Source organism: Monodelphis domestica, chromosome 8, assembly GCF_027887165.1.
Source record: "Monodelphis domestica isolate mMonDom1 chromosome 8, mMonDom1.pri, whole genome shotgun sequence".
Lineage (NCBI taxonomy): Eukaryota > Metazoa > Chordata > Mammalia > Didelphimorphia > Didelphidae > Monodelphis > Monodelphis domestica.
Genome location: NC_077234.1, coordinates 196,965,459 through 196,992,244, shown reverse-complemented (window position 1 = coordinate 196,992,244; position 26,786 = coordinate 196,965,459). Strand labels below are relative to the sequence as shown.

The window sequence follows — 26,786 nt, the reverse complement described above, 5'->3', positions numbered from 1 at the left end:
TCATTTCCCTAAAGTTACAAAGGGTACCTTCCAAAGCCATTGGATGCTCTGGGTAAAGGGTAGGGAATAAAGTGGAGGGAGATGGATTTCCCCCCTGGTATCTGTGTTCTTATTGCAGTTGTAATAGTCTTGGGGGGGTGGAGGAGGCAGAAAAGGCAATGTAGGGAGAGGGAGAGGACAAGTCCAGTTCTGAAGGAAGGAGGTTGAGAATTTGCACATGGGGCAAAATGATTAAGAATAAGGGAATGTTAGGAAAGAGGAAAATAGGAGATAAGGATAGCTGTGATTATGTTGGAAATGAACCCCCAAATGGTTATTTTAGGGAGGGTGGGATTCATCCTCTGGTTGGTGGATTATATACTCTTTGGGAACAAGGTATAGCTTCTATGCAGTCAAGTTAGAGAGCCACCTGAGAGTCCTAGAACCCACTTTGAAGATCACTAGTATAGAGTAAATGAGCTTTAAAAAATGTTACAAAAGCTTATATCAACACATTTATATTTAGCCTAGCAAATTTATCCCCTTCCTTCTCACCTTGCTGCCATTTTCTACATTCTTGCATTTTAAATCAACTATAGATTATAAACAGTTACAAATTGCACTTTTTTTGAGTGGCAAGAATGAGGTGTCACAAATTATATCCTAGGCTCAAATAAATCTTAGCACTGTTAGAAGACTTTCCCCTAAAATAGGACAAGAGGTTCTGATTTGGGTGAAGTGCTAAGGATCTTGAGAAAATATACCTGGCATAAGGGAGAACAGCTTGTCAGAACTCATTGGGAAAGCTGCTGAATGATACTATATTAAATCATTCAAACAAATGAAATATATTCGAGCAATGGCTTTATCTGTCTTCTAAGTTAAGATTTCTGGAGCTAAATAATGAGCTTCCATTACACTGTATTTGTAACTCTTTTAATCTGAAATTATAATAACTTAAAATGACAGTCCAAAGTTTGAAGTTCTAGGCAGTGTTGTCAGTTCAATTGTTCGATTCAAAGAGTATTTAGTAGTATTTAGTATGTGCCAGGCATTGCACTAGGAACTGAGGGTACAAAATCAAAAAGGGAAGCCTGTCTCCTCTGACGGAATTTAGGTTTTATTGTGGGGTGGGGGTGGAACATGTACTAAATCCAGTATGCAAAATGACTCCACAGGGAGGTCCCAAGTCAAATACCAAGGACAGTTTGATATCAATAGGTATGGGATTCTGAAGGGCCCAATGAAAGAGTAGAGAAGTAGAGACAGGGATGCCAAAGGAAGGGAAGGGACATGGATGTTTATGAGGAAGCATGTTGTCATGGAGGGGAGATTTAGCTTTGCCAGGAAACAACTTAGAATCCCAGAGATGCTGAGGGGAGTCACAGGGCAGGAGGCTGTCCCAGATAATGTGGATTTGATTATCAGTCGCTGAGTAAAAGGACGTAGAGGTGACTTTAGTACAGGTGTCTAATCTCTGGTTCTATTTAATGGTCAAGGTAGTGATTATGGAATTCTGGCCACTTGACTGGTTTTATAGCATATAGGTATGTTTGAAGTACCTAACCTGACATTGTTAAGTCATTTCAGTTGAGTCCAACTCTTTGTGACCCATTTGAGGTTTTCTTTGTGGAGATACTGGAGTGATTCATCATTTCCTTCTGCAGCTCATTTTACAGATGAGGAAACTGAGGTAAACAGAGTTAAATGACTTGCCTAGAATCACATAGCTAATGTCTGAGACCAAATTTGAACTCAGATCTTCCTGACTCCAGGTCCAACATTTTATCCTTTAAACCACTTAGCTGCCCCTTACCCTAGGGTAGGTAAGCTCAGATTTGGATAAAGACTCCTTCTAACATCGCATAGATGATCAGGGGAGAAGGGGCAGAAAGGGGCTCAGTTTTCTTATCTATAAAATGAGCTGAAGAAGAAAATGGAAAACCTCAAATAGGATTGTGAAGATTTGGAAATGATTGAAATGACTAAACAAGAATTACAACAAAAAGTAGATAGAGCTACCCTATGAGAGATTCACCTTCACTAGAGGTCTTTTATCAATGGTTGAATTTTTATCCTTGGGAGTTGTTTTTAGAGGGAATTCCTGTTCAAATACAGATTGGACTAGCTGGGATCTCAGGACCTCTTCCAACTCTGAAGTCTTGTAAAGAAAAAAACACCAAGAGTGACACCTTGGGATGTTCAACTATGAAATTCCCTTTAGTACAGATTCTGCTTTTCCACTCAAGAAAGAGAAACAAGAATTTAGGAATATCACTTCAGACAGTCCTTTGCTGTGTGATCCTGGGCGAGTCACTTATCCCCAACTGTCTAGTCCTTACTCCTCTTCTACCTTGAACTGATACTTAATATTGATTCTAAGACAGAAGGTAAATGTTTTAAAAAATAAAAGAATTTAGGAGTATCAAGCAACTACTGGCTGTAACACTCAATAATTATCAGATCATTAGGAAAGAAAAAGAAATAGGAAATGTAGCATGGTGAAATGAATAGTGAACTAAGAGTCAGAATACTAAGATTCTAATCTTACCTACTGCTATTTTCTTTCTGGGAGAACTTGGGTTAAACATGCTTGTCATCTATTTCTCTAAGTGTAAAATATAGAGATTGAATAAGATGACTTGCAAAGTACCTTCCAGTTCTACAATAATAGTAATAATGGCTAACATTTATTTAGCATTAATTTTGTTAGGCATTGTGTTAAGCATGTTACAATTATGATTGCATTTGATCGTTACAACTCTAGGATATAGATGGTATCATTATTTACATTTTGTTGTTGTTCTTAAGTCATTCCAATTGTGTCTGACTAATTCCTGATTCTATTTGGGATTTTCTTAGCAAAGTACTGGAGTGGCTTGCCATTTCCTTCTGCAGCTGATTTTATAGATGAGGAAACTGAGACAAATAGAGTGAAATGACTTGCCCAGGATCACACAGCTAGTAAGTGTCTGAGGCCAAATTTGAACTCAGAGAAAGAAGTCTTCCTGACTTCAGGCCCTGTGCCATTTAGCTGTCCACTTAACAGTGAAGGATATTTAGGAAGACAGGGCTTAAAGGGTTCACCCAGGATCCCATAGCTAGGAAGTATTTGAAGGTGGACTTGAACATGGGTCTTCTCATCTCAAAGTCCCGTGCTCTATTTACTTTGTCACCTAGCTATCCATGATTCTAGGTAACTTCAGCAGAATTAAGGAGTTAATTAAAAAGAATGATAAGGATAATGAGCATATAACCCAAGCTAAGGAAACCAACTTGATATATGTATGACCTTGGGCAATTCATTAATTCACTAGGACTACTTTTCTCAACTTTAAAATGTAATAGAAGTAGAGGCATAGAATTTATTTCCAAAGACTGCTTGAATTCTGACATCAAATCAAGGAAGAAGGAGATTCTAGGGCAGTGATGGCAAACCTGTGGCACAGGTGCCAAAGATAGTATTCAGAGAGCTCTCTGTGGGCACCTGACCCCCTCCCAACACCTTACACCCCCCTCCCCCATCAATTTTGTTACTAGAAAAGCAGAGGGATTCAGACAGAGGTGCTCCCTTCCCCCTCACTACCATGCCTAATGACATTTTTTTCACTTTACCCCACCCCTCTGCCCAGCAATGCAATGGGAGTGTTTTCTCCCTCCTTTGGCACTTGATGGTGGAAAGGGGCATAGCACATGATCTGAGGGATGGGGTGGGGGCCTGACACTGTCTCTAAAAGGTTCACCATCACTGTCCTAGAGAGTACTCCTAGATCCAGAGAGCTGCCTTCAGGAAGAGGGGGTGCAGTTGAGATTTCAACTAAAACTGTGACTAGGTCTGCTTTCCAAATTCTTCAGAACTAGAATTGTGAATCTCGAGTTATTTTGTCAATGTTAAAATTGTACCTAATAAATGAACACCTCTTCTTGAAAACAGGATATAGTTTTATCACACTCAGAGGACTAAGATACATGTTAATATCTCTGAGGAAATTTTAGCTCAAACACAAAATGTTCATCTTCCACATAAATTCTTTGTGAACCTATTGTAGCCCCGTAATACAATATAAGTATCTGAAACCAGGGACTGTCACATTTTTAAATTTGGATCTAGCTCTAGAAGAGTGCTTATTAAGAACTTGTTGATTGAATGGATAGTTTTAGTAATAAGAATAACTCACTTTTTAAATATTTGAGGTTCATCAAGAGCTTTGCAAACATTATCTCACTTGATCCCAACAACAATTCCTGTGAGATGGATACTATTATTAGCCCTTTTTTACAGATGAGAAAACTGAGGCTGAGAGGTCAAATCTCTTGCCCACTGTTTGTACTTCTAACAAGTATCTGATCTAGAAGTTGAACTTGTTTTTTTCCTGTGGCCATTTCTGTCACTTCATCTACTGAGCCATAATTTCTATAATACAAAATTTGATATATATTCATACATACAGAAAGGGTGGAAAGAAAGGGGAAGGAAATTTATATTTTCCTAAGGAGAATATACGTGGAATTTCAGGAGTAGAAGGAACATTAGAAATCATCTAGTTTGATGTGTCATCCTCACTATTTTTATGATTGTCAAAACCAAGCCCACTGAAAAAGTGCCTTGGCAAACCTAGATCTACACTGCATGTCTTTTGACTCAGAGATCTGGGTTTTCTTCCCCTACATCCTGATGCATTTTACTCCCCTTAGACTGGGAATTGTGGTTCGAAATTCTTTTCCTTCAAAGCTCAGGAAGACCTTTTCAGCTCTGGACCAGAGCTAAAATACCCCCCCACACACAAAAAAATCAACCAACCAAACAAACAAAAAATAATTTTGTAGGAAACTAAAAACACTCCTTAATAGTATTTCCAGGAAAAGAGAATCCCACCAGGAATCTGAGAATATGCAAAGCAGTCTTGTCCAAAAAACCCATGAAGGAAAGGGAAGGAAGTGAAAGAAGCCCCCAGCTGCTGAAATTGCATAAACCTGCTCTCTTAGTTCCCAAGGAGCACTCCCAGCTCTAGAGAGCTGCCTTCAGGAAATGGAAATTCTCCTTACTCTTATTTTGCCCCTCTGTATACTTCTTTCATTGCCTTCACTGATTTCTTCTAAAGCAAAGTCACAATCCTGTGGTGCAACAAATGTCACATTCCTCTTTCTAGCTCTAAACCAGCTCTTCTGGTTTGGAGACCCTAAATTCCAGGACTTAATAATCTAATAAGGAAGTTAATTAGCCTGGGGCTTTCTAGTGCCCAGAGACATAAGAAGTTAATGGATACAAAGCTGTTGGCCTGCATCCCTTCCTTACTGGTATTACAAACATATACAAACACACACACACACATATATATATACATATACATATGTATATATATGTGTGTGTGTGTAATATATGTGTATGTATATTATATATAGCATTTTATAAACAAATATATTTTATACACTGTTAATTTTATGGTTGGACTGAATAGATTTAATTGGTTGCCAGTGATTAAATTTCTAAATACCAAAAATGAATTACTAAAGTAAAATGGAATTTATGGTAGTTTATTTTTATAATAAAGGGAAGATATTAATGGAGAGAGAAAAAGGAAGAGAGAGAGAGAGAGAGAGAGAGAGAGAGAGAGAGAGAGAGAGAGAGAGAGAGAGAGCAAGCTCTGGCTTCCTCTGAGCCAGGTAGAAATTCTAAGGCCCCAACCAAAGGAAAGGAGTCTCAAGACAATGGGCCTTTCCTGGAGGCTCACACCTCCAGAAAGGGCAAGGAAGGAAGTCAGCCTTTACACTTACACCTTGTCAGTTCAATCAGCAGATTCTTTTATCAGCTTCAACTCCATTAGGCTCCACTCCACATGTGTCTCTTTCAAACTCCAAATGTCCCTCTCTACTCCAAGTCTCTTTTCACTCCAAGTGACTCTCTTCACTACAAGTGACTCCCTTCAAGTCTCTGTGTGTGTGTCTCTGTTTCCACTTTTAAAGACCTTTTTCTCTTGTGTCAATTCCCCTAAATTTTACATCTACCAATCACAGCTGATGTCCCACTCCAGGACTGCCCACTCTTTCACATGTGGGTCAGAGATCTCCCACTCAATGTATGAAATGGGTGTTCACACTGTTTTGTGGTTAAAATCCAAAATGGGTAGATCTCCATACTCAACTTTAAATACTGTGCTTTACAGTTTGGAGATTAAAATCTAAAAATAGACAGGAGATTTCAATTTAATCTTTACAGTCAAGGAAGAGCTAAGTACCTTCATTGTTACAATCAGGGGAGAGCCAAATCCAATCTTCACAACACTATACATAATGTATACATGCACATACAAATATATGTGTATATATGTTACATATATACATACATAATTTATAAATACATTTACTTTATATAGTTATCCCTTCCACATCATGACTTCCCCATCATACTTTCCATATATCTTTTTTGGGGGTAATTTTGGGGTAATTTGGGGGGAATTCTGCAGAAGCCACAGACAACATGCAAAGACTAGCAGAAGACACAGAAAATATTTAGAAACTCAGAAATGCATACTTAACCCCAAATTTACAATAATTAATTTATAATTACTATAAATATCCCATAAAATAAAAAGAAAAAAATCAGACTTCTTTGGTAGGAAGGAAGGGCCCAAAATATTTATTTGAGTTTTCAAGATCACCCCTAACCCTGTGGAAAGGATAACTGAAAATGTATACATATATGTGACATATACATTATATGTATATATATATGTGTGTGTGTGTGTGTGTGTGTGTGTGTGTGTGTGTGTGTGTGTGTAAGAGAGAGAGAGAAAATGAGAGAGAGAGAAAGAGAGAGAGAGAGAGATTACTATTGCTGGTTTGGTAGCATTTGACAGAGCTTATGCTCCTCTAGAAAAGATTCTATGGAATGACGATCCAGTTAAAATTTCTCTGATGACTATCAGTTTCCATATCTCTAAAGGCCAGATGAATAGACTTAATGGTCCTCAACAATCCCTTCCAACTATTAATTTATGATCCTATGATTTCTCTGGAATGAAGCAGTGGCCATTGTCAGTTTGGGGAGGTCTGTTTGATTTGTTCAAGAATAGAGATGCTTAGTTACAGATAATTACCACCATCTTTTCCTCCTTAGACAAAAGGATTTGTATTCTAGACCTGGGGACAAGCTGCTATTCTACTAGGCAAAAAGGAGCAGGTCAAGGAATTCATATAGATAGGGAAGAGGGCAGCCACAATTGAACTTTAACAGATTGTTTTTGATTCTTAGTTGACAACCTTATCCTATGTTGTGGTGGGCTCCACTACTTAATTGCAAGTTACCTAGTCAAAGGACCCTAAGATGCAAGAAAGGAATTTATAAAAAGATCCCCACAGCAGGAAAGCTACTTCATCTCTCATCCAAGAGCTTCACATTCTTGGTCTCCACTATAAGGGGCATGACTGGCCATCTGACTCTTTGCTTCTAGTACTGGAAATCACACACAACTGTATCCTCTGGGTTTGGGCCCTTGTGGACTCTGGTCTGAGAGCAATAATCTACATAGTATAAATCAATGGGGAAAAATTATCTTAAACAGCTTCATGCTTTTATGGACACATGCCATTAAAATTCAAGTAAAATCAAAGAGAGACTGACATCTTCAGACAGATACAGACACTAATAGGAACAATTTCTTACCAGTTGACCTGGAGAAGCAATACATAACTCTCTTCTGAAGTTATTAGCTTAACTTTGTTCTTGAAGATTCTTTGGATCTATTGATTCGCTTTACATGATTCCCACATTTCTTTAGAGGACCTTGATTTATCTTCAATAACATTTCCTCTGTGCAGAATTAGATTAGTAGTAGGTGAATGAAAGATAAAAAAATTTCAGGCATTCAATAGGCCAGCAGGGAGTAAAGATGGGTCCCCATAAAGTGAACTCATTAAAAGATAAAGCAATTTATGACATTGAATCCCCAGATCCTGGAAAAAGGAATGGGGCTCCATTGAACATCAAACATAAAGATCATAACCTATCAGTTAAGCACTTGCAGTTATCCACATTAGCCACATAAGCATTCTTCTCCTATATGAGTCAGTTGACCTTGACTATATGTTTCATGTTTTCCCCATTCTCAAGCAGATGGATATCCCTAGTATTTTAGGCTGCCTTGCCAATATCATCCCTATTCAGCCCTTTTCTATTTGTCCTTTCATAAAGAAGAAATACATTGCTTTCATCTCCCCTTTTACTCATACTTTTCATTCCTGGAATATATCTCCCAGCTTCTTTATAATAGAGATTTTTAGTTATTTCTCATTTTCTGGTGATTAGGGCAATCTCTCCCATTTGCCATTGCAAGAAAGAAGTCCATATGGACTATCATGTTGATCATTTGGTGAGATTATGACTCCTGGGCATCTCCTCTAGCTGTCAATTTTCTTGTCTTGGTGATCAGAACAGACACTAAAAAAGCAATATTCATGAATTATGAGCTAGTTAAGTATATATAGTTTTTTTTTCTACAGTAAGAAAGTCTTGGTATTATACTATGTTTAAAAATAAAACAAACATAAAACTAAAAACGTTCCTGGTTGGGTAACACAGGGAAAGGAGCCCTGTCTCTACAGTCAGAAAATCTACCTTCAAATACTACCTCTAATGCAGACTACCTACATGACTTTGGACAATCACTTGATGTCATTGGCTTCAATTTCCTCATCTATAAAATAAAAAGGTTGGGCTAGTTGACTTTTGAGTTCCCTTCCAACTATAAATCTATGATCACAAGATCCTCTTCTTTTTTATTTTATTTTATTTATTTATTTAATTAATTTAGAATATTTTCCATTGTTACATGATTCATATTCTTCCCCTCCCCTCCTCCCTCCCCACTCCCATAGTTAATGAGCAATTCCACTGGGTTTTACATGTATCATTGATCAAGACCCATTTCCATATTATTAATATTTGTAATAGAGTGATCATTTAGAGTCTATATCCTTAACCATATCCCCATCAAACCAGGTGAATAAGATCCTCTTCTAAAATCCTCAAAAATACATTAAGTATATATACACATATATATTTGTATATAAATGCTATCTATTAATTATGTATTATACATTGTATTACATATATATTTTAAAATCCTTTCCTTCTGCCATAGAATCAATTTTAAGTATCATTTCCAAGGCAGAAGAGCAGTAGGGGTTAGGCAATTGAGGTTAAGGGGCTTGCCTGGGGTCATACAGCTAGGAAGTGTCTGAGTTCAGATTTGAACCCAGGACTTTTTTCTCTAGGCCTGGCCCTCTCTCCATGGAGCCACCTAACTGCCCTTATGTTATATTTAAAAAGACCTTTTCAAAAATTTGGAAACTTAGATTTTCAGTATTTTGTGTGTGTGTGTGTGTGTGTATGGAGAGGGTTAGGGGGGAGAAGGAAAGGCGAAGGAACCTATGATTTAATCTGTATAGGAAACTCAATTGAATCTCATAGTTTTAAGTAGTTGTTTGGGACCCTAAGAGGATCTATGTAGGTTATTATTTGTCAGTTATTATGTGTCAGACAAGACTTCATCAAGGCCTGACTCCAGAGGTCTATGTGCTGTGCCTATCACAATGCCTTACTTCTAAAAGTTGCTTTAAAAGTTTCTGTTAAATAAAAGGATAGATTTGAATCAAGGAACACTCTTACACAGAATGTTTGGACTCTTCCAAAAGGCAGGCAGGATTCATACTAAATAATGGTTAGATCAGCTGTCAATATGGCACCCAAGCATCTGAAGGCAAATTGAATAGTGCAGTGGCACTGGATTTCTCTATTTCTTATTAACCAAAAACCCCTTAAATTTATGTTTGACTAAACAGAGTCCACTCTCTCATTCAAATACTGTATTTGACTAGTCTATATAGACAAGTGCAAGTCCTAGAGTCATTTCCATTGGACGCTGATTCCTATATTGCCTTGAATCTTCTCTCTCCTTTTGTTTATTGTCCTCCACCCCACTTTAGGGTAAGCTCGCTGAGGGGAGGGATTATCTTCCTTTTTATTAATTGTATGCCCAGAACTTGGCAAGGTCCTGGCATAGTATAGGTGCTTAATAAATGTTTTCTAGCCTGGACTGGATTGGCATCTCTAACACTTCCTTTTCCTTTGATAGGTGTATTTGCTCTCTTCTACGTCAGTAACCAGTTTCGGACTTTCCCCTTCACCATCAAGGACCAATGCATTATCTTCTACAGTGGACTTAGAGGAGCTGGGAGTTTTTCACTTGCATTTTTGCTGCCCTTGTCTCTTTTTCCTAGGAAGAAAATGTTTGTGACAGCTACTCTGGTTATAATATATTTTACTGTATTCATTCAGGTTGGTGAGTTTCTTTTGAATAAAGAAAATAACTTTTATCATGTTTCCAACATTCATCCTCCACTCTCTTCAGAAATGCAGGGTGTAAGTAAAAAAAAAAAAAGAATAAAAAGCAGTACTTAATTTTCAGCACTTGACTTTAATAACTCCAGAGAAAGCTAGATCAGAATAGAGACCTCAAATTCTACTTGAAAGCTCTTGGTATTAGTCAATTATTCACTGTATTGCAGCTTTATCATATTACCCAAGCTTGACTGTATACAAATTCAAATTAAACACATTCATAGAATTTGTAACATACCTAAGACATTGTGACTTCAAAGAGCACCTTCCCTTAAGGAGCTTATGCTCTACTCAGTGGGGCCCACAACATGGACATAACCATGGATATGGTATTGGGATTGTGATTTCAGTGGTATGGGGAACTCCCAGGTGACAAAACTCCCTCTTTTACCCACCAATGCAGATTGGCATCCTCTCAGCAACTATGGAGAGCTATGTAGAATACAAGTTAATATAAGAAAATTTGAAAAGGGTGAGGGTATTAATAATTAGAGGATCAAAATGCCTTTCCCCTGATCCCTCTAATTTTAATATCCCTATTAATATTAGAAAGGACAATGCCAATACATTCATTGCTAGTTCATGTTTCAATTAGAATTAATCCTTAGCTAATTAATTCAAAGTTACTTAGGATAAAGTATTATATTCTTGTTTTATAAAATAAAATAAAGATCAAGTTAGTTATATTGCTCAGATATTACATTATTTATTTTTTTAGATAGTACATTATTATTAAAAACTGGCTAGTGGTAGAGCTAAGTCTAGAATTTTGGACTCTTAAATACTCATTGAGTACATTAGTTAATTATTTTGTTATTATTTTTGATTCTAATAACATGTAAGATATGGGAATGATTTTCTAGTTGAAAGTCTATTCCAAGAAATTCAATTAATTAAAGCATTAAATAAATACATTGATTTTGTGTAGGAGAAATATTTTTGGAGGTATCTTGTCAGGTTTACAGATTTAGGAAGGTTTGGAATAACAATAACAATATAAGAAAGCATTCAGCATACAGTAAGAAAAAAAAGGGTGAAAAGGCTTTATTGGGAAGATGTACTTATGACATGAAGGACAACTAGGAAGAATGGTAGATATCATTCAGGTCCATTAGGATCCAGGTAGAATTAAGGTACCCTTCTGGGGCTTCAGATGAAATGGATCATCTCAAAACTATTCAAATCTGTGGGGGGTGGGGTGGTTATAGTATTTTTAATGGTAGAAGAATCAAGCTTTTGGGGAATGGGAACAGGAAACCTGGACTAGGGGATTGGTGCTGATTTATGCTAGGGATGGGCAAAGGGAGTTGGAAGACTCCTGAGGAATTGGCAACTAGTTGATAAAAAGGCAAAGAGAAAGAGGGCTTTTGTCCATTATTACTGAATTTATTTTGACAAGGTGACTTAGGTGATTTGAGCTTCCATGGGACTTTTTTATTCGGCACAGTGGGGAGGCTAGTGAAGTCATTACACATGATTTGGGTCCAGGTCCCAATTCTGTACCTTACTGGTCATAAGACCTTGAAGAATTTATTTTAACTCTTTGCACCTCAGTGTCTTTGTTTGCAAAAGGAGCTTAGACTAAATGATCTCTTATGCTCCTTTCCACTCTACATTGTATGATCTCATTTGCCTTCTAATTTTCATCTCTGCATTCTAGATAAAATGAAAAAAAAAACCTGTTTTTATTCTCCCAATCCAGGGAATCACCATTGGCCCTTTGGTCAGATACCTAGATGTCAAAAAGACCAACAAAAAGGAATCCATCAATGAAGAGCTTCATACCCGTGTAAGCTATCTATTTAACCTAGAAAGAGAATTAGAGATGATTCCCAAGAACCCATGTAACCTTCTAAAATAGATTAATTGCCTTGACCTGCAGTGGGAATGGGAACCTATCATATGTTGTGCAGTTGTCATTAGAATACCAAGCCAGAATGACTAAGAAAGTTGGACTTCCTGCCTCAGGTCAGTCATTGGCCTTGTGATCTCTTACTCGAGTAATTGCTCTTTTTAAATTTTTGGTAGGGTTATATTAGGGATTTGCTTTCTGTAGAGATTTTGTCCAGTGGCTGCCTCCTTTTACAAGAATTTGTCCAGCCTGGTTGAATGAATTAGACAATGAATAAGAAATCATTTATTTGGCACGTACTATATCCAAAGTATTGGAGACCCACAAGAATTCAGAGAGTCCCTTCTTTCCTGGGACAGGTGACAATATGCCTAGGATTTGGCTGCAAGTAGATGGTAAGAAGCAATAATACTTAGTGGTAACAAGGCAGAAAATAATTTATCTTGTGAACAAGGCAGAAAATAATTTATCTTGTGAGTGTCTTTTCATTAATAAGACCATATCAGCTTTTGATGGTGAAACATTTGCTAGTACCAAGATAGTAAAGACTTTCTTTTTTTTAAGTCTTCAGTTATTCAGCTATTGAGAGAGTGGAGACTACTGCAATGGGCTCTACCAGGTAGCATCTCTACAACTGTTGCTTTCTTAGTCTTATATGGACTACCACCCACTGGTTCTAATTGATACGTGGTTGGTAATGGTGGTATTAGTGGAGGCATGAATGATAAATCCCTTCTCCATAGGTATTTTGCTGCTGTCTGGTGGTTGTCAGGTGTGGTTCTGAAAGTAGGGTGAGTGGCCTGAAAGGAATTGCTATTTCCACGGGCCCTGAACACAAGATTCTGGGCAGCCTCCACTGGAATCTGAGAAGAGACGGTGACAGTGGTTGGAAAGTCATAGCAGCCTCCTCAAAACCAAAAATCAACTTGACCAAAGCCCTATTTTGGAATCTCTTCTCCAGCATTAGGAGCTTTTTTAGTTGGAAAGGTCAGTGGTTTCACTGATGTGGGCATATTTTCCATCAAAGTAGATTGCTATCTCTTCTTAGTGATTCTTGTTTTCTACCAAAAAAAAGTTTTATGAGCTGGTGTCTGGCCATCTTGTGATACACATTGCTGTGCTTAGATGTACTTAGGTTGCCCTGGCAATCATCCAGGACTAATCCTCAGACAACAACACATTCCGTCATCAGGTGCATTTTTAAAGCCTTTTAAGCTTGATAAAATCAGCCATGGTTTTTGCTCCATCAGCATGGCCTTTGAGACCCCAAGGTACAACGAAACAAGGGAGAAAGTAAAGTCTTTCTACTTTAGTGAAAGACTGGAAATATTCTGGTGGGAAAATATTGAGGTTTTTAGAGCTAAAATATATTTTTGAGTCATCAGAGCATTAGAGACTCAAAAAATCTCTGTCAAAACTGTTAGAAGCTGATGGAAATGTGGGAATTTTAATGAAGGAGGAGGAGTACAACTGAGAAGCATTATTTGTTACAAGAAATCAAAGGTTATATATACAACAAGGGAACTGGTTATTCAATTTTTCACCTTTTTTTCCCTCCCTGAGAGAGAACAATTAATTTGTGGCAGAAATGGGCAAACTGATGTAATATTTAGGACTAAAAAAAAAATCTGTAATCTTATTTAGTGAAAAGGTCAGAAACTAACACACTGAAACTTCCTGCCTTAAATCCATTTGAAGGCTGATCTGTATTTCCTTTGGCCTAATGTACTGTTGTTAAATTCCCAGAAGAGAGGTCCTGCAGCATGTTGGATTGAGAGCTCTCTTTGAAGTCAGAAACACCTGGGTTCAATTTCTGCCTCTGACTCATTGGTCAGGTGACCCTGGGCAATTCATTTCCCTCCTCATTGGCCCAAGCATTCTCTAAGTCTACATTTCAGAGAGGTCCTTTATTTTTATTGCTTTGAATATTTCATTCTTTTTCTATCACAGTGAAATCACAAATTCAGATCTTTCATTTTTTCCCTAAACAGTTTATATACATATATATATACACATATTTATATATACATATATATATATACATATATATATACACTATATGTGTATGTATGTATATTGCCTAATGGTAGACTGAAAGTAGCTATGGACAGAATTTTAATATTGCCTATAATTGTATTTACTAATGTTTCTATAAGAGCAGCTACATGGTACAATGGATAGAGAACTGAGTCTGGAGTCAGGAAGACTTGAATTTAAATCCAATTTTAGACACATATCGTTGTATGGTCTTAGGCAAGTCACCTAACCCTGTTTGCCTCGGGTTCATCATCTGTAAAATGAGCTAGAGAAGGAAATGGCAAACCACTTCAATATCTTTGCCAGAAACAAACAAATAAACAAACAAACAATTGGAATCACAAATAGACAGGACTGAAAAAATGACTGAACAAAAATGTTTATACAGGACTTTATTGTTTGCAAAGCACTTTATATGCATTTTCTTATTTCATTTTCATAACAATTCCAATAAGATATTTTGTACAGACATCCCCATCTTTCAAATAAGAAGACTAAGGTCAAAGGAATTTAAGTGATTTGTAGGGAGTCATATAGCTAATACCTGAGGCAGGATTTGAATTCAAGTCTTCCTGACTCTTTACCCAGAACTCAAACCAGTATATCACATAGCAGACCCTGTTTACTATAGAAGAAACAAGTTAAATTTAACCAGAGTGATTTTAATTCTTTCTTTACAGGTTAAATAAAATAAATTTTATTTTATTTATTAAATTTATTAAAAAGTTATTTCTTACAATTAGTATATGTATAAGTTTGGTTTCACTAATTGGGTATTTCTTAGTTATTTCCAGTAAGATTTCAGTAGGTAATTATATAAAGCATCTTAAAGAAAACCTGTACATGTTATTAGAAAATTTGGTCATCAAGGGCAGCTACGTGACTTTGTGGATTGAGAGCCAGACCTACATATGGGAGATCCTGGGATCAAATCTGATCTCAGATATTTCTTAGCTGTGTGACCCTGGGCAAGTCATTTAACCACAATTGTCTAGCCCTTACCATGCTTCTGCCTAGGAATTCATACACAGTATTGATTCTAAGAGAGAAAATAAGGTTTTAAAAAATTTAAAGAAATTCTGATCATTGTCAACAAATTAATATATAGTCTCTGAATCTATGAAACTAAAGTATGGCAATGCTGAGTATCCTTGAGGTTCTTTGAAAGATAGGCAAGTATGCTAAGAATTCTAGGATATTAAAGGCCCACTCTTCTAGATACATAATTTTCCCAGACATGATCTTTGTTTCTGTATTTGTCAGAATTAATCTCTCACTAGCTATCATTTCCTTGTGTTCAATTTTGGTAGCTGATGGACCATTTGAAGGCTGGAATTGAAGACGTGTGTGGACAGTGGAGCCACTATCAAGTGAGAGACAAGTAAGGAATGTGGGCATTTTATGGGCAGATAATACCTGGGAAAGAAAATATCCTAAAGAAGTGACTAAAGTTAGAAAGGAGGGTAGACTTAAAAATAAAGAGTAACTGAAGAAGGTAATCAGGAAGAGTGAAAATCATCCCACATGAAGAGTGGTCAAAGATCTTATGAAATCAGAAGACTGTGGAGACATATGAAGGCCATTTTTCAAATGTTTGAAAAGCTGGCAGTTGGAATATAAACTAAACCTGTTCTGTGATGCTCCAGAATCAATCAGTCAAAAAGCATTGGGCACTTAAATTAAGGCACTGTTTGAAATACTAAGAATATAAAGAAACACAAAAATATAATTCCTGTCCTCAAGGAACTCACATTTCAGTGGACAGAACTAAGACTGTTGGGTAGAAGTCAAAGGGAATAAGATCCTTTAGAAATCTGCATAATCACTGCTTCCAGAGCCCTGAAACATAGAGATATGCCATAATCTGCTTATGATTGGGATTCCTGTGCAATCTTTCATTAGAACAACAGTGCTAAATTAAGGCGGATTCTTTTTGGGAATTGGGAGCTAAGTTATTAGTTCAAAGGTTGGCCAGGGGATTTACAAATCTCTTCTAGTATCTATATACTCCCCTCTAGATACTATATATACACACAAAAAAAATCTCATGATCCTCTCTATGCAGGTGACCATCCAATTCCATATATCCAATCCTTGTCATTCTTCTGCACTTCAGTCTTGGTTCACCAAAGGATTAGTAGACATTTAAAATGCATATCCCATAGATATACAAAGTTCAAAATATCAAAAGAATTGATCATATTCCTATGAATATACTATGCCAATATATGTAATTCCCCAGTACATAATCAAGCAAGGAAATCAGGCACCTTTGAGAGGATTAGTGACACCACTGTAGTAATGAATTGATATTAATCAGTAACTTTCTGCCAAACACATCCATCTCTTGAACTTCCCTATTATTTTTTAACCCATACCTAACATCTTAGAACACATACTATGTATTGGTTCCAACAGAGGAGAGCAATAATGGCTAGTCAATGGGAACTAAGTGACTTCCCAGGGTCACACAGAGAAGAAGTATTTGAGGCCACATTTGAACCCAGGACTTCTTGTGGACCTGGCTTTCAATCCTCTGAGCCACCTACCTGCCCCAACTTTCCCTATTATTGTTAAGGGTGTCACTATCCTGCCAGTCAACAAAGTTGGAAACCTGTTGATATCAGTCTTGATATTTCTTCTTCATTTATCCCACATATTCAACCAGGGGCCAAATCTTGTTGCTTCTATCTCCACATAACATCTCTGGCACGTAATATCTTCTCTCTGCCCATACAGGTGCCATCCCATCTGGATTCAACTCAGATCCTCATTACCCCTTCCTGGGCCTATTGCAATAGCTTCCAATTTGGCTCCTTAACTCAACTCTCTAACCTTTTCAGTTCTTCCTTTACACAGTTTCCAAAGGGATTTTTCTACAGTGTAGGGCTGATCACCTCAATACATTTCAGGGTTCTCTATCATGTCTAAGATCAAATTTATACTGTTCGTTTTGCCATTGAATGCTCTTTACAAACTGTTCCATTCCTATCTCTCCAGTTCATACTGTTTAAGAGTTATTTTTTCTATCACATCTTTGACCCCATTTGGGGTTTTCTTGGCAAAGATACTGGAGTGGTTTGCCATTTCTCCAGTTCATTTTACAGATGAGGAAACTGAGGTATTGGGGTAAGTGACTTGCACAGGGACACCCAAATATTAAGTGTAAGCTAGTAAAAGGCTAGGATTGAAATAGGGAAAATGAGTCTTCCTGACCCCAAGTCCAATACTCTACATACTGTGTCACCTTGATGTCCATTCAAAGTATAATTGTATGTAAATGGTGACAATTCTTTTCTATCTCAATGACAATATGCAGTAAAAATTTGAATAATGTAGCCATTTTTACTGGATTAATTATTCACACCAATAGGAACCTAGCTATGTCTTTTTTCCAGTCTCTATAGTCCAGCCACATTGGCCTTCTTTCTTTTGACTCCCACATAGCACTCCAACTCCTCTATTCAGACATTTGGGCTAACTGTTGCCTATGCCTGGAATGCTCTTCCTCTCTCTCTCTCTCTGCTTCCTGAAATCTCTGTTTTCCTTCCAGATTTGTCCCAAGCGTCACTTTGTAAATGAGACTTTCCTTGATCCCGTTAGCTGCTAACCTTCCCCAAGGTTACCTTGTATTTAATTTGTGTAGAGATAAAGATTGAACCTATGATTTCATTGGTGTAGGAAACTTTGAAGTGAGGACACTCCCTCCAGCAATACAGGTCAGTGCCTTTTCTGCAACCTACAAGTGTTAGAAAGTTGCCTCTAGGGCCACACAGTCAGGATGTGTCAGAGAAGGGACATAAAGCCAAGGTTTTCCTGGCTCCGAGGCCAGCTTTTGCTGTTGTTCAGTCATTTTCAGTCATGCCCGACTCTTTGTGACCCAGTTTGAGGTTTTCTTGGCAAAGATACTGGAGTGACTTGCCATTTCCTCCTCCAGATCATTTTACAGATGAAGAATTTTAGGTAAACAATGTTAAGTGATTTACCCAAGGTCACACAGCTAGTAAGTATCGGAGGCTGGATTTGATCTTAGGAAGAGGAGTCTACTGTGCCACCTAGCTTCCCCATGAGATCAGCTTACCCTACATGCTATCACACTGCCCCTAAACTTCTGGGACTCATTCCTATTGAAATGGAACAGAATTAGATGTTACTGATGGAGTCACACTAAGAGAACGAAACTTCAAAACCCACATCATAATCTATATTTTTATTTATAGTCAATAGGTTTAGAGCTGGAAAGGAACCTTAAAAGCTATCTAATTCAACAGTATCATATTAGCAGAGAGAGATTAAATGATATTCCCCAAGATCACATAGCTATTAATTGACAAAGTAGATTTTGTTGGATTTGAATTCACATTCTTTTACTCCAACTCCACATACTTTTTACATGTGTTATTGTATTTATATGTAAAGACTGGAGATTTTTTTTTCTCCTTTCTATAGTACTATGATTCCTAGGTACAATTTGCCCATCAAACTGGTTTTTCTTCTGCACAATGTTTATAAATCACTGTCATGTAAATGTTTAACACTACCAAAAACCAGGCCCTTCTGGCTCTCTATTCACAACACCATGCTCCTTCTCTTGATTTGTATATATCTTATTTAACATATATGAATATATATGTATATATACTACTATACATGTGTATATTGTCACCCTTGTTGAAGTGTAAGCTTCTTAAAAGACAGGGATTATTTTCACTTTTGTCTTTGCATTAGTCACTAGCACAATGATTTTCAGAGTAGATGTTTAATAAGTATTTGTTGATTGATTGATCACATAGTCTAATCGATTTTGCCTTGGTTTGAAAATGGAAGATATAGTTTCTCAGTCCTGGCCCAAAGGACTGCTAGGGACAAACAACAAGAACAACAAAAAAGAATAATTGGATGATACTCTGTATTTCCTGAAAGTCCCAGGACAAGGGGACTTCGTCTTTTTTTTTGTCATATGCCTCTGACTAGACCAGAAAATAATGGAAAGAATATAGGTCGCTATCATTCAGGCTTTCCTTCTTCCTTCTAGGAAGAAGCCTAAAGTAGTATATACCCTTCTTTGCTACCTTTTTCTCTTTGTGGGTTCAAGACAGATGACTTCATTACTCTACTTTCCCCTTTGAAAATATAATTTCTTCTCCCTCCTTTTCATCCTCTCTTCTCTTTTTTTCTTCTTCCTCTTTTAAATTGGCTTTGACCAAAGCAGCAGAACCTCTTCAATATTAGCTCTGAATGTGTTCTGTGGTAGTCACTTTAAGAAACTGGAGACAAGGCCTCACCACATCTCTTTATGATTTCCATCCTTGACTCACTTGGTTTTCTCTGTCTGCCTCCATTTTCTTTAGGATTGTACCTTGAGGCTTAGAGCTATTAGACCAGATGACTGTCTGTCAGTTGAGTAAGTTGTAGAAGAGGTTCTGCCTGCTTTATAATCTTATTCATCTTCCTTTCCGGAATGTTTGTCTAGTTCATTAGGATTGGTGAGAAAGGGTACATGCTTAACTTAAAGAAACTGTCTGAAAAGATTTACTGGATTGTAAGGCAATAGAAATTAAATTTATTGAAATTTCACGTACATTCTTGCTCGAGGTCACTCATCAACAAGCTTTGATTCATAAAGAAATCCACATGACTTAGTCCATTACTTTGTGTCTTGTTGATCAACTGCAAATGATCCTAGGGGCTTAGTGGGATGAAGTTGGGAAATCCCTTTCTCCCAAATCTCAATAGATTTTAGCTAAACATAAGGGGAGGGGAGCATAGTATAGTAAATGGATATGTATTTAGAGTCAGGAAGACCAATCTCAAAGGAGTATCTCTATGACCATGGGCCAGTCACTTCTCAGTTTCTCTGGTCACCCTCTAAAAACAGAAGTTATAAAGGAGCTGCTAATTTTGACAAAGGAAGTAGTTTTTGCTCTCCTATTCTCTACCTTGATGAAATAAGAGATCCAGACCAAATGGGAGAGAGACAGAGACAGAGACAGAGACAGAGACAGAGACAGAGAGAGAGAGAGAGAGAGAGAGAGAGAGAGAGAGAGAGAGAGAAGGAAAACATAGGAAAGTTTTAACTAAAAATCCCAACAACCATGGAACCAGTTGCCCTGTGAGGGACCAGAAATTAAGTTGCTCATCCATCAGAAATATTATAGAAGAAAATTCTGAGGTGGAATACAGGACTAGATAATGTCTAAGGCACATAATTTCAAATTCCCTCTTATCCATACCTCTCCCATTTCCAGAACTCATTATTTACATATGATCGGTTCAGAAAACTGTTTCCTAGAGGAGAAGATGAAACTTTAGAGTTATGGAGTTTAAAAAAAATAGCCACTTAGTGGTGGCTATAGCAAAATGTAAATTCAAATGAATGAAGTGAGTCATTTGTCAATTTTTCAGGCCCTTCCTGTGACCTCTTTCTCTCCTATGATTCCAAGAGAGACCACAACTTTCGCTATGAATAACTATGGTGTGGTGATGGCACATGCATGGCAAACTGTAGGCTTTGGGGTGGGTAGTGTTTTGGGGTTGATTGTGGTAGGCCTCATAGGGATTTCCAGATGAAAACCTTTCATAGGTCACAGATGTTGGGTGATTAATCTGGTTCTGCTTGCAGACCTAGAGACCTGCTTGCAGACCAGAGAGCAGACCTACGAGAAATGTGTAGAAATTGCAAAAAGGGAAATTTAGACTTGATATTAAGAAAGATTTCCTAATGATTAGTGCTATTCAAAGGCAGAATGAATGGTTTTAGGAGGTAATGGGTTCAGTCCCATTGGGAATCTTCAAAAGAACTAGCTCAGGAGTCATTGGATCTAGGTTGAAATACTGTCCATAACAACATTGTATGACTTTGAGAAATCATTTAATCTTCCTAAGTCTCAGTTTCCTCATCAGTAAAATGGGGAAGGGGGATACCAAATGGTATGTACATTTACTCTGGCTTACATTTTGTTACCCAATAATCACATAAAGTTGTGCCCTCCTCTGGAAAAGAAAGGAGGCACATAAACTGCCCTTTGAATGGCAAATTTTCAGAAGGATTGATAACCACCACTTAAAACACACCAGGAGACAAACTGGACCACATGCTTGCTGTGACACTCAGTCTACAATGGGCAAGGAGTACAGTTTAATAGTCAGCACCCAATCACTGTGCAGCCTATTCAGTCTTTCTGTCATTCAGACTGTCAGGACGTATGCTTTTGGAATTTGTGTTTTGTTTTGTTTTTTTCTTAATTGGCAGGATTCAAAATTATCTGCAACATAATGGGGCAAAACTACTGTAACTACTGGGCCATTTAAACTTATTGGTGTCTGACTGAATAGGCCAGTATTACTGTAAGTGCAGCTGCTGCTGTTATGTACTATTAGAATAGAACATTTGTTCAAAAGCATCAACCCACCCTCATTTCTTTTCTTACAATTTGAGCTGAGCTGTGCTGGGCCTCCCCCATTCCTCACTCACTCCCACTTTTTGCCCTGATTGCAGCTTGTCCCTTCCCTTTGTCTAGCTGATTTCCAGTATATACAGGCCAGTGGGCCATCATTTCCTTCTTTCTTTGCTTCATTTAAGTAAATGCATCATTTTTGTAGAGGGTTGGGGAGGGGATTGTTGTTAAAAGGCTAAGGCAGCTATGATTCCAGGTCTTTTTCCAGTGTTCTAAAAAGTAGGAATAAGTGATGCTAATGATGTTCTCTCTCTTTCTCTCTCTCTCTCTCTCTCTCTCTCTCTCTCTCTCTCTCTCTCTCTCTCTCTCTCTCTCTCTCTCTTTCTCTCTCTCTCTCTCTCTCTCTCTCTCTCTTACACACACACACACACACACACACACACACACACACACACACACTCATCACTGATTTCTGAAAAGCTCTTTTTTCCTTTTCAGGTTCAAGAAGTTTGACCATAAATACTTACGGAAAATCTTGATCAGAGAGAACCAGCCCAAATCGAGCATTGTTTCATTGTATAAGAAGTTGGAAATGAAACAGGCTATTGAGATGGTGGAGACTGGGATTCTAAGTACCACAGCCTTTATGATTCCCCTTCAGTAAGTAAATTCCACTTCCCAGTTGAGGAATTGTATGCCAGAATTTAAATGGCACCTAAATCATTGAATTTCAATGAAAGATAATACAATAAATCCATAGTTTTAGAACTGGAAAAGATCTTGTCTTATAAAAGAGGAAACAAGCACAGAAAGAATATGATATTTGTTTAGGGGTCACATAGCTAATAAGTATCTAAAGCAAGAGTTGAGTCACTCTTCAGCCTTGGAACTGATGCATAGTATCAATTTTAAAACAGAATGTAAGGGAGAAATAGAGAGAAAGAGAGAAACAGAAAGAAAGAGAGGGAAAGAAAGGAAGGAAGGAAGGAAGGAAGGAAGGAAGAAAGAAAGAAAGAAAGAAAGAAAGAAAGAAAGAAAGAAAGAAAGAAAGAAAGAAAGAAAGAAAGAAAGAAAGAAAGAAAGAAAGAAAGAAAGAAAGAAAGAAAGAAAGAAAGAAAGAAAGAAAGAAAGAAAGAAAGAAAGAAAGAAAGAAAGAAAGAAAGAAAGAAAGAAAGAAAGAAAGAAAGAAAGAGAAAGGAAGGAAGGAAGGAGGGAAGGGAGGGAGGAAGGAAGGAAGAAAGAAAGGAAGGAAGGAAGGAAGGAAGGAAGGAAGGAAGGAAGGAAGGAAGGAAGGAAGGAAGGAAGGAAGGAAGGAAGGAAGAATGAGAAAGATTCCAAGTCTAGAGGCCCCATTCTACTTCTTGAGTCATTACGTGGAAGCAAGAGTAATAAACTTCCTATGTATTAATACCAGCCTTTTCATTTGGGAATTCACCTGTGCATATCATAGATATCACCTTTTACTTTATTTCTGCAAATACCTGTCAAGCAGAATTTAACCCTATGTAAATTCATAAAATTTTCATAGAATGACAACCTAAATTCAACACAATTATCTTTTTTCCTCTGCCTATCAGTCCATTTTCTCTGAAAACCTCTCAAACTTCCTCTTAGGTTTGTCCTTTTATCATTGACTGCTCCTATAGTTTCTGTTCATCCCTTCTTTGCCTCTATTATATCCCTACTGATTTGTTTTCACCAGTGCTGACCGAGGCATTTTGAAATGGAAATGGATGGAGCCCCCTTGTGGGGTTGGAGGAATAAAATGATGAGAAGGTGGGAAGTATATGTTGCCTGTTGGGTCCTATGTGGAAAGTCAAGTCTTACAAGTACATTTACAATTTTAAAGGTAAATTATGTATAAATCTATAGAGAGGTTAGGTCTATGTGCAGTACTGCTGATGACTATAAATTACTGAAGAAATATGGTATGGGCACATTAAAGACCACAAGATAATAATGTTAGGGTTGAAAGGGATCTCAGAAACCATTTAGTATAATATCGAAGATGGAGGGAAAGAATTTCTCATTCTATCCATTTAGTTTAACTGATTTGCCCATGGTTATACAGATGCTAAGTATCACAGGTGAGTTTGGACTGAGGCTTTCTGATTCTAAATCCATTATTCTTTTCCCATTGTATCATACTCCCTAATGGAAGACTGGACAGTAAATAAAAAGAATATGGGTGAGATAACTAGGTGGGTCAGTAGATTGAGAACTAGGCCTAGAGATGGGGGTCCTGGGTTCAAATCTAGCCTCTGATACTTCCTAGCTGTGTGACCCTGGCCAAGTCATTTAACTCCCATTGACTCACTCTTATGATCTTCTGTCTTAGAACCAATACACAGAACTGATTCTATGACAGAAAGTAAGGGTTTAAAAGAAAAGAATATGGGGTTTTGAAGGAAATCAGGGTAAGAGCCCCCTGCCCATTTCAATCTTTCATGAAAGAAAACCCCTTTCCTCTAGGGACTTTTTTGACTCTCCTATTTCCAATGTATGTGACTCTAAAGAGTAAACTAGAAATATTTGAAAGTGACAATAACTTTTGTTTTAGGCCATTCTCTTAACCAATTGACAAATTGTTCCATCAATTCTTCTAGAAGTGTAACTCCCAAAGATACTTGATTTACTTACTAGTTTATGGATTTAGAGATTATGTAGGTTGATATAACAGTTATTTATAAGTCTGTTTAATTCAACATTCTTGATTAAGTTCCTGCTTTGTAAAGAGTGATATTCTAGATCTTTCATGGGAGGAGATAAAAAGTGTATCTCTGTCCCAATTTGGAGTTGATGTGATAGTATGATATTCATAAGCAACTAGAGTGTAAAATAGAGTATGGAAAGTACATAAAGGAAAAAAGAATAAGGTGGTAGGATATCTCCAGGTAAGATAAGATTATTTCTGACCAGGAAGTCCAGAAGAAAGGGATCAAGAAAGAATTTTTATTGTATTTTGAAAGATGAGTTGGATTTCAATGATAAAAGATAAAGGAGATGAAAGATGAAGGTATTCCCCATGGGGAATAGTGTGAGCCAACATGCATAGATGAGAAAATATAGGCCCACTGTGGGCTATATAAAAAGTAGTCCACTTAGGCTGATGCATGGAGTGGTGAGAAATAGTGTGAGATGAACCTGGAAAGGTAGGATTAAATGACATCCTTTCCCATCATGACTTTTTTAGAAGTTAATGATTTCCTTTCATTTAAGAAAGCAACTTGAAAGAAGAATTAATGATGAAATTCAAATGAAATGACACTGAGTCTGTTTGTTAACTCCAGGATGATTCTTTCCCCTTTTGATAAAACAATATCATCAATACGATCCCTGCATGTTTTGCATAATGGAGACAGAACTGAATTTGGAGTGAGAAGATCTGGGTTTCAAAACACCGTCTACCACTTATTTCTTGGATGACTTTAAGCAAGTTCCTTTACCTCTTAGAAACCTCAGGTTACTCATTTGCAAAATGAGGGGGTTGGATTAGATAAAATTAATAAAGGTCCTTTTCAACTTTAAAATCCACTCTCTGATACAATGCTTTATTATTTTGAAATACCATCATTTCAGCCAAGATGGTTTTATGAGTTTCTGAGAGAGAAGGAAAAGGTTGTTTCTTTTTTGGACTGGATCTATAATTTCATTAGTATAAAGAGCTCCCGGAAGGAAATTCCCTTTACCAATATAGCTCAGCCCCTGCTTGGCAATTTATAGTCTTTTTAGAAAATTGTCCTTAGCTCCAAGAGGTTAAGTAAATTTGACCAGAATCCCATAACAAATTTGGGTCAAAGGCAAAACTTGAATCCTGGACTTCCTAATTCTGAAAATAGCTCTCTATCCACCACAGCACATTGTCTGAGTTTCTGGTTTGTTTGTTTTTTAATGAATGGCCTTGAAAGCCAAACTTCTGATGACAAATCACTCGAAATTTAAGTTAGTTCTTGGATGATAGATATACAGTCTGTCACCGGACCTTTTGTCAAAGTCTTTTCATCTTAGTAGAATCCACTAATGGTTGAACTTTATTGTGCACTTTTCGGAACCCAGCCACCCCCATATCATAATGAAGACCAGAAAATATAGGAACAGGATTTTAGTGAAGGTCAATCTTGCACTGCCTTGAACAAGAATTAAGCTGTGCTATGGAAGACATCTTTGCTTTATGTATAAACATGTATATGTGTGAATTATTGCTGCCAACAATTATATGGTCTTTAATCATAGTTTTGGAAATACTTAATGAAAATGTGTTTGAGTTAGAAAACGAGGCACTTCCTTGGCTTTTCCTTATTCCTCCCTCAGAACTTGTTTTGGGTGTGTGAGTCGCACTTATCTCAATGGAAATCAGTTTGTCACATGGTAAAAAAATATTTTAGAGCTTGACAATTTAAAGGCATAGCTCTCAATTGACTGCCTTTCTTTACTCAAGACAAAATACAAAATGTTTCTGTTCAAAATACCTATCTGATGAAGTCAGTCATTTCTATGAAAGTCCCCTAGGCAATGATTTAGGGGAAACAAGAGTCTCCAAGGCAGAGATTTTCTTTTTCTTTTGCACTTTCTATTCTGCACAAAATAACCTGTGGAAAACAAAATGTTGATGTAATAGAAAAAAAAGTACAAGCAAAAATTACCCTATGATGACAGTTTCTGTATTTACATGGCAACTGTTTGATCTTATTGGAAACTTGTAAGAAGCCTAGTGAAAAGGAATTCCTCTGTTGAGATCAAGGCAGCTGATCCTTCTGAACAAACAAACCTTTATACAATGTTAGGAAAGAAGCATGTGGACTGAAGTCACTTCTTAAATAGTAACACTATGGACTTATAATGCCAAATACTCACTCGCATATGCCATTCCTCCTGTAAGTTTCGTTCAGGTTTTTGTTTTTGTTTTTTATCTCCCCCCAAGAGTTTGTTAGGAGTTCTGGTTTCCAAAACTCTTAGTAGCAGTTGGATGACTAGAGATGCTGTAGCATCATCCTCATCCTCGTCACTCCTTGCATTTCTGTAGTGTTCTACAGCTTTCAATGCACTTTCACGTACATCAATCGAGATGCATATAAAGCACTTTGCAGACTTTCAAGTGTGATATAAATGTGAGCTACTGTTA

At 37.2% G+C, this 26,786-nt stretch overlaps 1 protein-coding gene across 1 annotated transcript in view; it reads left to right on the top strand.

The window, feature by feature from the left end:
- The window catches only part of SLC9A4 (solute carrier family 9 member A4), a 79,313-nt gene that overhangs the window by 41,563 nt on the left and 10,964 nt on the right, over positions 1–26,786 (top strand). The window contains exons 5-8 of the mRNA XM_001371322.5: positions 10,113–10,315; positions 12,081–12,167; positions 15,578–15,648; positions 22,163–22,324. Of these exons, the coding sequence (XP_001371359.1) occupies positions 10,113–10,315; positions 12,081–12,167; positions 15,578–15,648; positions 22,163–22,324 (523 nt within the window). The remainder of the gene's footprint in view (positions 1–10,112; positions 10,316–12,080; positions 12,168–15,577; positions 15,649–22,162; positions 22,325–26,786) is intronic.